General features: G+C 41.3%; 1 protein-coding gene across 2 annotated transcripts in view; it reads right to left on the bottom strand.

Annotated features, from left to right (window-relative positions):
- Positions 1–252: 252 nt before the first annotated feature.
- The window catches only part of MLLT3 (MLLT3 super elongation complex subunit), a 260,712-nt gene continuing 247,126 nt past the window's right edge, over positions 253–13,838 (bottom strand). For both annotated transcript variants that reach the window (XM_079790495.1, XM_079790496.1), the window contains exons 9-11: positions 12,793–12,864; positions 11,097–11,168; positions 253–4,284 (exon numbers count right to left, since the gene is read on the bottom strand). In XM_079790495.1, coding sequence (XP_079646621.1) covers positions 4,153–4,284; positions 11,097–11,168; positions 12,793–12,864 — 276 coding nt within the window. In that variant the 3' untranslated portion in view covers positions 253–4,152. The remainder of the gene's footprint in view (positions 4,285–11,096; positions 11,169–12,792; positions 12,865–13,838) is intronic.

Below are 13,838 nucleotides of genomic sequence, written 5' to 3' on the forward strand. Positions count from 1 at the left end.
AGATCACTAAGACTATACATTCTAAAGAAAATGGAGCCACAATAGATAGGAATTTAAGAAAAACACCTATTTCTGTCCATCTGTATGTACATTTCACCATGTGTTTTAGCAATGGGAAATACATCTTATGAATGCCTTGGGGTTCACATAACAGCATCTACACACACATACACAGGGTATCTTTCAACATTACTACACATACACACTCTATTAAAAAAGATACTGACAGATTTATAAAATGTATTGGCCTTGCACTATTAATCACAAGAATCCATTTTTACTTAATTTATTTTTGCCCTGCATGGTAGCTCTAGCCACCGTTAGGGGTCTGTCAGCATTTCCATCATAACTGTATTTTCAGAATATTGGAATAGAAGTGCCAAAATACATATTTACAGTTTACAGACAACGGTGGCTTTGTCTTCCTCTTAAATTGACTTCTTCGATGCATCTTTATAAGGAATATTCAGGGATGGCAGTGCCCACATGATAAAAAGCATCATATAAAACAAGAGGTCAAAAGATGCAGAGTTCCAGCTCAAGGCTAAACCGCGGGAATTGACTCTTGTACATTCATTGCAGCTGTAGTAGACTCTATATCACAGTCATAGTTTTAGGGCAACAGTCCACAGCAAGTTTATAACATGCGTGTGTATCTGTGTGTGTATGCAGTACAGCGCATGAACACACACAATGCTAAAGGGGGACAGTAATGAGCATACAGAAAACTACTCCAGAGCTGATCACATCCACAGTGAGAAAAGTGAACACCAGCCACCAACACAAATACTGACCATTTCCAACACTGAACATCCAACTCCGTTACCTAGGCAGAGTTAAAACATTAAAGAATAAAGTCTCTCTTAAACACGTATGTCACCTCGTTAACACGTATCGGGCTTGGAATGTTATGCAGGTCCGAACTGTCTTTTATGAAGGTTAGCTGAGTCTGTCGAAGGAATCTGTGGAAACATTTTTGGTGGAAGAAAACCAAATGGATTGGCTCTTCCAACAAAAAGATGCGTAATTATTCAGATGAGAGAGATTTGCTCAGCAATTTTACAATGTTTAGGACACACTCTTATGATATTTTTCTTCTAGTGTCCTGATATTACATTTTCATGGTCTTCCCTACTTCGACACAATATGCAAGCACATATAGGCATACCTAGCTGTCTACATAGAGAGGAGGTGGATTATGGTAAAGAAACAAAGTCACTGCAAACATTGTTGTAGCTGACATGACTGCCGTATGCCAAGACAGAAGCACCTACTCTCATACATAGTCTGCTGCAAAATCAGAGGCAAAAGCTAATTTTTAGGGGAGAAGTCTTGTACATACATCCCACCCCCACTGCCTCAAATTACTGGGGGAAAATTTGAAGTTTATCATATTCTGTCTGGCTCAAACCACATTCACACTCACCCAATTACTTTTATTTGAAACATCTATTTATATATATACTATATATACACTAAAGAAATTAAGCCCTGCCATTTTTCTCTTGTGCTTAAGAAACCAACGCCACTGTTAGGATACACGTGTGCCAAAAACATTTTTAATAGGTTTCAAAGGCACGTGTACATAAATGTGGCAGCACTGAGTGGGTTACTTAAAGAGAAGTGTAACTATTTGAAATTAATTGAAAGGGGGTTTATTATTTCTGCATTTATAAATTAGATGAGAGCAAGAGTCTAAAAAATTAACAATGTGACTCTTACGTTACTGGAATTTCGTGGAAAACTCATTTTGCTGTCTCCATGAGTTGTAGATGGTGGATAGGTTTTTCCGAATTTTGTTATCAATTATAAACTTACATCTCGATGATGTTCGCTTTATTATCTAAACTTTACATCTAAATTTTATCACTGTAATGGTGTCTCTTATTAACTTTTTTTGTTTGTTTGTTTGATCACTTATGTTATCTGGTGTTTTGGTTAGTAACCTAAGGAACAAAAATATATTTGCATTGCCAAATCATAGTTTTTGCCACACAATTTAGTTACAAAAATAAAAAATGGCCCAAACTACATATGTACATTCCTGGTTAAACTACACAGATATTTTAGTTAAACCACATACATTTCTGGCCTAATTAGAATATGTGGACTAGCAGTTAAAAGCCTTAAAAAGAGTTTTAAAATTTGCAAATAATTCCATATAAGCATTGTCCTCCCCTTTTACCTGTGAGGTTCAAAACAAAACAAAACACAACTAAAACCACGTAGTTGGTCAGTCACCTAATGTCTAAGACAACTCAAAGTTTCTCCTAAACATTGAGGAGTGGACTAGACAGCAAATGCTTCAAGGACAGCTCACGCCAAACATCAAAAATCACAACGTTGTTGAAAACATACACTGTGCCCAGGGAGGACGCCTCAGAGAAGTCACTGCCAAGAAGCATGGCTGTATTACTTTTTAAAGGGAAAAATAGTGTCTTTGGATAGAAAGAAACAAAGTTTAAAAATCCCCTTTTTAAAATGCAGAAATAACTCCATTATCCATCTGCATTTACATGACTGTCCAAAAGAATGGATCTGGAAAGACCATTTTCTGTACAGACACCAGTTAATCTCTGGATGAAAAGACAGCATCTGGCATGGGAATAAACAAGGGAGACACTGGTCTGTTAGCATATAGGGACTTCCTTAAGGCTGAGCCAGGGAGAGAACCTTTGGATCCAGAAGTATTTCTTCATTTCTTTTCTTTCCAGTTGAGTTTCTGGAAAGATGAGCTGTTTTCACTTTGCGTTTCTCCATTTATGGAGAGGATGGAATAATGACACCAAAAGTACTTTTTTTTTCTTTAAAAATAATTTGCTTTCTTTTGCATGCCACAGGACAGATTTCTAGTTTCAAAACAGGGTACATCAAGAACAAAAATATCCCCCCTCCCAAACCATCTTTATTCTCACCAATACAAGAAATCCTTCTGGAAACATAAGCAAGTGACTAAACAGGTATCAAAACACTGAATCTACAAGTTCATACATAATCTGTTATGGCAGAATAACCAAGAATTTCCCCCAAAGGAAGATTTTAATTTTCCAAATACAAAAGAGTCTAAGGGGAATCATATGAGAACAAACAAAAATCTCTTATTCCAGGTTTTATGGTAAAGATGAAGAACACACTGGCAGCTGAAGAAAGCCGAAACTCTTACTAATAAATAGATCCAAATTAAGAATTTCTACAACATTTCTTTAGAAAACAGAACCAGAATTCCTCTTTTAAAAATGATGAACCTGTGGAATGCCTTTACTTCCATATCCCTCTAATATTATAACAGTAAAACAGACACACAAATGTTGATATGACAGCTCAACAAGGCTGGATGCAGGACGTTTACATGTACACTTTTGTTTAAAAGTCCTACAGGTTTATTGACTAAGGCTAGACAGCAAGTCATGATCCTATTTGGTGCTTTTTCTACCATGGTCCAAGATCATTGTACGGATACAGCCAAGGACTGGGCCCCAACTTTCAGGAAAAAGACCACAAAGAAGAAAATCAGGGCGGTTATTTGGTCCCCCCCAGTTGATCATTTGTGTCCTGGAACTGGAAAAACAAAAGGTGAAAAATACAGACTGCAACGAGTTAAAGGAGTTGGAAAAAGTTGCTGGAAAGTGGCACGGTATACGAGTAAGGTCACTGGGCTTGGGATGGCAAGGGCGCTGCATTGAAAGAGCATCCACGGGACCAAGTACTTGTAATGTCTTGTGGTGTCATTCCCTCAACGACTTTAGGATATCTGTATGCGATAATAAATAGATCAGTTATGTAATAAGGCAGTGTGTTGAATATGCATTCGTCCTGTGGGATGAACCGCCACAGAGAGAGATACCATACACATTCTTTAAGTTTTCTTGTGTTGTGTTTGATTTGTTTGTTTTCAAGGCTATCCAGGCAAACTCTTCCCGGGGATGTCCTTGGAGAGAAGAGTGGTCCGCTGAGGCTGGTTTGCTTAACCTCTCCTTTATCAAGAGATGATGACTGGCTTTAAAGAAAAATAAAGCTGAAAGTTGTTTGATTTTTATTTTTTCCCTTTTGGTTGCATCATTCTGAGTGTTTTCTTATAAACAACAACAAAAAAATATCACAACCAAAAAAAAACAAAAACCCAAGTTTTTGATGCATCCAGTTGTTGTATCCTCAGGATGTTCCAGATGTTTCCAGGTAACTCTGTAGTTTACGAACTGTGGTTTTGTCCAGCGAGCAAAGGTCAAAATCAAATGTTGTGTTTGTAATGTGAAAGTGTCCAGTTTCTTCTATAAGGTTCACAATCTAGAGGAATAAAGAAGAAAAGTTTGGGCAATAAGAAATGGACATTAAAAGGCAAAGAGAGGTGGATGGGGGTCAATATGGAACATTTGACAAATACAGAAAGAAGGTCCTATACTGTTAATGGCACCAAAGTGTCTCTTAGCCAATTTGTAAGCCAAAGGAATATTAACCCTTTGAAATTCTGAGAGCAGATTACCTGTTCTCATCATTCATATCCTTTAAACTGATTCATACTTTCAAGTAATCAGCAGACTATTTTACTGTAGGGGTGGGAATAGGAGAGGGTTGTGAGGGGGAGATAGAATTTAAAGACCCCTTTTAAAATCAGTAACTGATCCAATGGACAGTGATTGTACTACTAGATGAATGGAAATTCCAGCCTAGAAATAACAAAACTCCTTCTTATTTAAAAAAAGTATACAGCCTTGGCCAGTGTGGCTCAGTTGGTTGGAGCATTATCCAGAACACCAAAAGGTCTAGGGTTCTATTTTTGGTCAGCGTACATACCCAGGTTGTGGGTTTGATCCTTGTTTGGGAGGCAACCGATAGATGTTTCTCTCTCACTCCTCTCTCTCTCTCTTCCTCTCTTTCTAAAATCAATAAAAAATAAAATAAAAACTATACACGCATATATACAATGAACATTTTTGTTTCTGATTACATTACTGCTGAACTTTAAAAAAAGTAATACAAGAACCCACAAAGAAAAAAATTGAAGTCATCTACAATTCTTCCCCCTGAAGATCAGGGGTATGGAGTGACTGGAAGGAGGCTTACGAGAGCCTTCTGGAACTGTTTTGTTGGTTGGTTTGGGTGCTGGTTATAAAAGATGCACTCACTTTGTTAAAATTCACATGGCTGTACGTTTTGTTATATTTCAACAAAAATGAATAAAAGTCTATATTTATTACTTATAGTCATGCTCGTTGATTCACTTGAATTTGGGGGTGGGGGGGTGAGTATTAACGAGAGAAAGAAAGAATGCCTTTGTCTCCCGTTTGGAATAGTTACACCTCATTTCTTATTGCATTGGCTCCAACTTTCAGAAAGACCTATCGAGCCTCCTCCAATTGCTACCCAACTCCAGGCCTGGCTGTGATTGCCTTATTCAAGCTCTGAAACTATTTTTACAGATATAACTATTGGCTTAATAATAAAACAAGTTACTCCCATTGCAAACCCATGACATACACAGCAAACTGCCTATCAATTCCCTTCTTCTTTACTTACAGAAGCTTGATTTTCTGGGAGTGGCGACACACCCAGCTACAACACCTGCTCTCCCCCCCCACCCCACCCCCACAGGCTCTTGGTAGATACTGCTATTTAAATATTGTTCAGAAATCACTGGGCTTTCAGGAAATTTTTAGTAAAGGGTATGGTCCCTGCCCTCTGCCTGTCTGGAATGAAGATGCAATCCTGGAAGTGCAGTGGCTCTGTTCCCTCAAGAGGATGAATGCAAGATGTGAAGGATGTCTGAGCAGGATGGCAAGGAGCCCGTATCCTCAGTGGCATCTTTTAAGCCACCACATTGACCATAAATTACTTACTTCCAGGGCTGTTATTATGGGGTTGAGGTGGACAGGGAGCCTTACTTGCTTAAACCACTGGACCCAGGGTTCTATTACATGCATCAAGAGATTATTAAAAGGGGTATTCCCAATTATGGTTAAACTACTATATTCACATAAGAATTTATCAAGCAAAATCTTATTATTACACTAGAAGATCCAAAAAAACCCCATCATTTTTAAAATAGTTATAGAACTTTGGATAAGTCACACACATACACATCTATAAACAAACATAGACACACACCCAGCTATGTCCACACACACACCTTTCAAGGCAATCAAATACTTAGCATATATTTAACATCGATTGGTTGAAGAGTACTTTCCCGAGCAGATTATCCATTATGCTCCATTGTGTAGAAATACTATAGAGTTAGTGAAAATGTGTAAACTTCCATAGGGACAAATTGCCTTTCAATGGATACAATGGAGGCAAATGACAATTATTCCAGAGTGCAACTCATCTCCCCAACTAGCAGCCCAGTAAGTAAGCAACAAAGCATTCAGAATAGAGAGTCCTGACTCTGGCATATCGAGTTCTGGCTCTGCTCACTACTTGAATGGCATTGGATGGGGCATTATCACCTCTGAGCCTCAGTTTCCTCACCTGTAAAAGGAGGACAATGCCAGCTGACCTACCATCATACAGGGTTATGCAGAGGATCAAATGAGATATGGTAAGTGAAGCTTCTGTATGAAGTGTAAATTGCTACACAGACCAGGGCAGCATGATTAGGACTACCATATAAATATAAACTTATCCTTAATTATCTGGAAGTAACTACATGGCACATGAATCACCAGACCCAGTGTTGTTTTTCCTATTCCTCTCATTGACTGTTAGCCATCCCATTAGCACTGAAACAAATGAGGCGGGGAAAATGCCAGAAGCTAAAACTCAGAGAACACATACTTAGATTTTTAAAAAATACTTATAAGAAAACTTTGCAGGGGAAGGGAAGAAAGCAGGGAGAATGGAAAATGAAGGAAATTAGCTGAATGACAAACTGAAAGGAAGGGGTACGGAAGTCCCTTGAAAATGACAGGTGCCTTAAAAAGCTAATTTTAAGAAAATAGCTTTCCCCTGTGGTGTGGCCCAGTTGGTTGAGTCTCCTTCCATGCACCCAGAGGTCACTGGTTCGATTCCAAGTCAGGGCACACGCCCCGGTTGTGGGCTTGATCCCCAGTAGGGGGCTTGCAGGAGGCAGCCGATCGATGTTTCTCTCTCCCTCGCTCTCTTCCTCCCTCTCTCCAAAATCAATTAAAATTTTTTTAAAAAAGAAAATATTTCTCTGTGACTCAATATAGTGGTTTACTAATTACTTCATAAATAGAAAACAGAGAAAAATACCTTTTAGAAAAATTCACTTGATTTTAAAGCAACTAAACACATTTGCCCACTAGAAATTCAGCTTAGTAATCTCACAGGAATTGTAATATCTCGTAAGTTTCCAGGGCTTCCATCACCGTCCTTCTACATCCTCCAGAACCAGCACGTCCCACCCGCCTGCAGCCATAAACACACAAAGATATGAGGGGGAACTGATCACTCTCACTAAAGGAGCCCACATTTTTATGGGCGCCTATAAGAATGCATCAAGGCAGATGCAGAGATGGCCTAAAAGCAGAAGGAGTGGCGGCAGTGGAGTGGCGGAACTATTTGCCAAAGGGAATGGCATTAATGATCTGAATTATTAGAGCACGTACCCACATCCCCAATTAAGTAAAGACTTCATAAGCCAAAAATAACTGTGGGCTCCTTTCCTGAAATCCTGATAGAACATCAGAAACACAGCATCCACCCGCATTACTTCAACGACACAATCCACAAGCCTAACAACACCCTGGTAGTCCCCGAAGGGTACCACTCTGCCTTTCCATCAGAATCCCCTGCTCTGCTGGTGCAGGGGGCCCCACCTTGGTGTCAGTGCCCTGCATCACGCCACAATAATAAATGTCTCTCCAAGTAATAATAATAAAAAGAGAGAGAGAGAGTGACCGCAGATAAGAAAGCTGGCCAGGGCACGGGGTACGCGTGGGAAGTGGATGCGTATGTAAACTGCTTAACTCTTTCTTCAGATGATGGTTGTTGTGAAAACACTGGTGATGGATTATTTCCTGCCATGTCAGTCTTTAGGGGGTACCACACTAGCTGGTTTTTGTTTTGTTGTTTTTTTAAAACAGGGAAGATCCACTTGTTAAATCGGTGACTCCTTTCCCCCAACCCTGGTTTTTCATTATAAAAAGGTAGAAGCATTATGTTTAGTCTGATTCTATATTTTTAAAAACCAAGGTTCTTTCTACCCAGAACAGCCTCTTGAATGAGTGGGAAGAAGTAAGCAGACTTGGCTTTAACTGCATCTGCCTCGAGTGGGGTCCGGGCTGGGATAAGCCAGGTCTTCCTGCAGAATGACGTGGCTACGGGCTGCAGAACGCTGTCTTGCCCTGGGACAACGTGGCCCTACCTTGGGTCACTAAGAGGCAGGCCACCAGCCTCCAATCTGCAGGGGATCCGGAAGCATGGCAGGCCGTTTCCCGGGAGGGAAAGGAATCCTTTCCAGCAGAACTTTCTCAGCGAGGGCTCTCCATGTTGTTAGAGGGAACACTCGCTACCCCGCTCATTCCCATACCCATGAAGTTATTTCTAAAAGTATACTAGCTGTTATCTAAATTGCTGAACTGTCTTCTAAGGAAGCCCTGGTTTTCCTCGGAGCTTTATTCCTGCCACGTTGGACGCAAATCCAGGCTCAGAGCTGAACTGCTGAGGAGTTTAGAAGTGCTCAATCTCCGTTTCCAAATAAATGTCGAGCATGTGGTTTAAGGAAGAACCCAATTATTAGTCAGTGCTGTCACTGAAATCTCTGGGTTTCACCGTACCCGCTGTACTGGTCTTGTACCTCATGGGAAAGTGGCTTAAGGACAGAGCCCTCTAGATGCACGGCTTTCTGTTCATTAAACCAGCTGTTGGGCACCAGCACTGCTTGCCCCCAGACTAAGCCAATGACATTAATCACCGTCTGTGAGCCAAACAAAAGTGACAGAGTGGATTCGATGCATTTAGTAGGAAAGACGTAGGATGCTATCTGGGCGCATTGGAAATGGTCGCAGGCGTCCGGTCCATGTGGCGGAGAACACGTCGCCTTTGGAGCACATTCCACAGCGTGAGCAGCTCTCAAGGTGGAGAGTAGCTTAGTCCTCCATGCACTCGGTTTCACAATAGGAATTAATTAAGCAGTAAACCGTGACAGGACATGCATCATGGTATCATAATCACAAGCCTCAGCTGCACTACAAGGCAAAAGGCCAAAGACGGCGAGCTTTCAAGCAGCCTGGGAATGCAATTAGGGTGAAACGCTGTGCGCCCCCGAGTGCCTTTTTGCCAGGTTAAAAATTCATAGAGATCACTCTCTCTCTCTCCAGAACACTAAAATAATCCACTTCGAGGGAAGTCTCACATAAGCCATCTTCCCTCAGAATTCTTTCAAAGGTCAAAATAAAGGACAATGTGAAATTGGGAAGGCCAATGACACCCCAAGGTAAGACCGTGCCCAACGGCCTAGTATCCTCGATGCATGGCTGGGCTTCCTTTGTAAAGGTGTCCCAGCCCTGTCCAACATCGGTCTCACTCTCCCGAGGGACCCACTATTGGGGCCTCGCTGGCACATTAATAACTTTATTGGACAACTGCTGTGCAGTGGTTCAGAGCTGGCATTTGGGAAGGGACAGGGAAATCAGCTAATAGAGTTACCATCACCATTCAATTAGCCCCAAATAATTGGTAAATGGCAGGCTGAACAATTGTCGGTTCCATAGAAAAGAGCTGAAGAAAAATATTAGCAAAGTCTCAGGGTAAGCCATTGAACTCCTGCTCCCTTACCCATACTCACTTAAATGGAAATGCAACTTATACCCAATTAAGAATCCTAGGATCTGTAGTCTTTTGTTCAAATCTGAAACTCTAGAAAGGTTAAAAGCTTATCAGACCAATCAGGGAACTTGGCAAGTCTGAGAGTATTTATAGATTTAAGCAAAAATGTACACAGAATATAAATGTTACCATCAGCCATTTGACGTTTTAAAAAAAACACACACCAACACACACAGCTGGGGTAGATTAAGTACTAACTTCAAGTCATTTGAAAGTGGTAAGAAAAAAAAAATTGAACAGTGAAATAATCTAAAACCCACCCTGGAATTCAGAACACAACTTTCTCTTTGGGTGTTAAAGAAAAAATATTTTATCAATAGCCACTGTTCATGCAAGGGACACACGTAACTGCATGAAAACCGAAAACCACCCTTTTTATCTTCTCAACACATCAAATTGTACTAATAGAAGTTTCCTCACTCTACAAGTATCCCACAGTTGAGTTCATAATAATAGAATGTATGTTGTACAAGATAAGAGAAATGAGGGAAGTATTTATTTTCCTTAGAACAGCATTGGCAAAAGGTTACTAAATTGAATCACAAATGTTTACAACACTTGAGTGAAGTTCTTATCACTGTTTTCCCATGAAACCAGAAGCCTGGCCCCACAGGTTTCTGCATCCCTACTCTCCTCTCCCTCAGCCCACAGCACAGCATCAGCCTGCTGCGGGGTCAGTGCATGCCAGCAACAGCCCCTCTACACGTGCCCGGTCTTCACTGCCCACAGCACCAGGGAGGGGAGATCATCACTGCAAAGCTCCAAAGCAGACATCCAGGTGGCCTCAGAAGTGAGTGCCCTCCCAAAATACAGTTGACCCTTGAACAGTGCAGGGGCCAGGGGTACCCCCCGCCCCGCGTTCCACACAGTTGAATATCCATATATAACATGTGTCTCCCCCAAAGCTTAACCAGTCCCTTAGTATCTTGCAGGAATTTGGATCCAGGACTCCCTGTGGACACCCAAATCCTCAGATGCTCAAGTCCCACATATAAAATGGTGTAGAACCCTGCATCCAATCAGCCCTCCGCATATGCAGATTCCCAACTGCAGATGGAAAATGCTGTCTTTGATCTACAGCTGGTGGATCAGAAGGGCTGACTGGATATTCATTGAAAAATATCCCCATGTAAGTGAAGCGGTGCCATTCAAACGGGTGTTGCTCAAGGGTCAACTGTACTTCTGCAAGTGGCATCGGCCCGGTTCTGAGAGTGTGGGACTGGCGTGGCCTCCAGATGCCATCGCAATGACCCAGGGCAAACCAGGCCTTGAGGATTCTGAAAAGGGTTGCGCTAAAGAGCAGTTCTCACCTGCTGCAGAATGTGTCTTTCCCTCAACGTCATTAACCTTCTGTGAAGCTCTACCAGCTCATCTAGGTACGCCTGAAAGAGAAGAGCATCCCCAAGGAACACGCATGTTAGGAAGCAGTTCAAAAAGAAGAGAGTAGATCAGTAAGAATAGACAAGCAGCGACTGGAGGTTCCCATTCCACCCCCACCCAGGCTGTATGGACTCCGTGCCCAAGGCCTTTGCAGACCAAGTCTTTCTTGGCCAACTATTATTGTTTTCAAACCATCTGTTTTAAAAGGAGCAATTCTTGCACTTGTTTTCTCTCAGTGAGATTCAGTGAATATCTTCACCTACGGTAGGTACTCGGGTTACGTCGGAGATCCGTTCCTACAGCGCGATGAAACGCGATTTTCACTGTAAGTCGGAACCCACCTACATAAGCACCTACGTCACTCACATGGAGCACCTACACAGCAGTAATGAAGTGACACAGTAAAAAAAAAAAAAAAATTAAAAGAAAGATAACAATTCCTGACCTTTATTTGTGGTAAATAAATAATAAAAAACATAAAGCACATATGTACATACGTCGAAATGACGGAACTTTCTTTTTTTTAATAAATAAATGGGAGATGGCGACATAACCACGAAATGATGTATGTTGAGTCGACGTAACCCAAGGACTGCTTGTATTCACAGCATACAGAGAGAAGGGGAACTCGGCGATAAATTGCGAGTTATCAGTCCACTTTCATTTTTCAAAAAAATCTTCTATCTTAGAAGCTTCTTAACTAAGAGAAAAAGTCTAATTTTGAACATGGAAGGACCCATGCACGTTACCAATTATGTCAGGGCAAATTCTTAAATTAAAAATGTAAAAAAGCCTGCCCGGTTATCTAACATATCCAACACTGCTAGTGAATAGCAAGTGAAAGCGCAGAAGAATGTCTATGAAAAATATAGATCACTATCCAAATGAGCATGTGGACTGTCCAGAGCTCCCTGGAAAAGCAGAGTTGACCTCTCCTTCCAGATGCTCAGACCCATGTGTCTCTGTTAGCATAGCTGCATTGGGTGTTCCTACCACCATTTGCAATGGAGGTGAGGAAAGGTCTGGGAAGCATCAGCCAGGCCTGCCTTGACCTGCAGACACGTTAGGACCCTGCCCACAATGGGAGACCAGCCCCAGCAGGTCTTGCAGTCAGATTTCAGATGCGTGATGTGCACTTGGGGAAAGCACACTGCACACTGCACGAGGCTCAGAGGTCCTCCTCACCTACGTCTGAGCTTCCTTCACCTTCTACCTCCACCGCAAGTCTCCTACCTCCCAGTCCAATGGGCCTGAAATCCCCCGGCAATGTAGGCATCAGGGCAAATGGTAGCACAAGGCCAATCTTAACACTGGAGATAGCAGGAAGATTTGGAAAGAAGCTACTCTCAAGGGGGAGGAGGGGCTGGGTGGAGGTGGGAAATAGTGTCAACAATAAAAAATTTAAGTTAAAAAAATAATTGAAATATGCTTAAAAAATAAAATTTTTTAAAACGTGTCATCGCTTCTCGGCCTTTTGGCTAAGATCAAGTGTAGTAAAACGTGAACTACTCTCGGGCACTTCTGATGAAGACAATGAGAGGCGAACCAGCACGGAAGATCCAGGGAAACACAAAGAAACAGGACGTGCCAGTGCTGTGGCACTCGGAGAACGCACTGGAAACCTACCTTGTCACATTCGCCATTCTTTATTTGCTTATCTGATTTGCTTTGCTTTATTGGACTTTTCACTTCAAGAATCTAGGGATCCAAGAGAACACTGTTAAATTTGATTTCAAGTACTTCTTAGTTAACCAGCCACCCGAACAAAGGCACTTATGGATGAAATGTCACAGGATAACATCATTTTCCAAATAGCATTTCTCCTCTATACATTTTTTTCTTCTCTTCTAATATTACTTTTTCTTGTAAAATGAATTATTTACATCTAAAATGCTGAGTCAGGGCAATAGAGATATATTTTTTTTTAAGTTGACAATAAGGAAATTGATCTAAGCTTCCAAGGCCGCTGCTTTGTGACAACACACACACATGTACAGCAGCTGAGTCCTACTGGATTATAGTTCCCTTGGGCAAGGATTTTTTCTTATTCTTTCTGCAGCTTCAGCATGACTACCTACCAGTGCTCCGTACGTTAGAGATGATAAAACAAAATTTCAAATGCCCTTTTTAGTACCTGACTTTCATATTCTAAATATTACTCATATTGCCTTGGCTGGGGGCTCAGTTGGTTGGAGCATTGTCCCGTACACCAAAAGGTTGAAGTTTCAATTCCCAGTCAGGGCATATACCAGGGTGTGGGTTCGATCCCTGGTCAGGGCATGTATGGGAGGCAGACAACTGATAGATGTGTCTCTCTCTCTCTCTAACTAAACATACTCTTGAGTGAGGATTTTTTTAAAAATTACTCATATTCACTAACTTGATGCAGCTTTGGAAATAAAGAAGGTCATCAGTGATACTGGCATGTTTCCAACTTGGGATCCTCCAACTCAAGAAATAAAAAGCCAGGACTATCTTCTGTGTTTCAAAAAATGATGTCTTTACCCATGATACAATACCAGGTGCCTCTCCTTTCACGTGAACCAATTACAGCTTACACTCTGAACAGTAGTTTTGCATACTGTTCATAAGCTTCCCTGGAAAGCTAGGTTTCCAATTAAGAAAAACCAAAATATTATTTAATAAATACAGTTTTCTTAGAATCTGCAAAA

The sequence above is a fragment of the Cnephaeus nilssonii genome (genome assembly GCF_951640355.1).
Source record: "Cnephaeus nilssonii genome assembly, chromosome: 14".
Taxonomy (NCBI): domain Eukaryota; kingdom Metazoa; phylum Chordata; class Mammalia; order Chiroptera; family Vespertilionidae; genus Cnephaeus; species Cnephaeus nilssonii.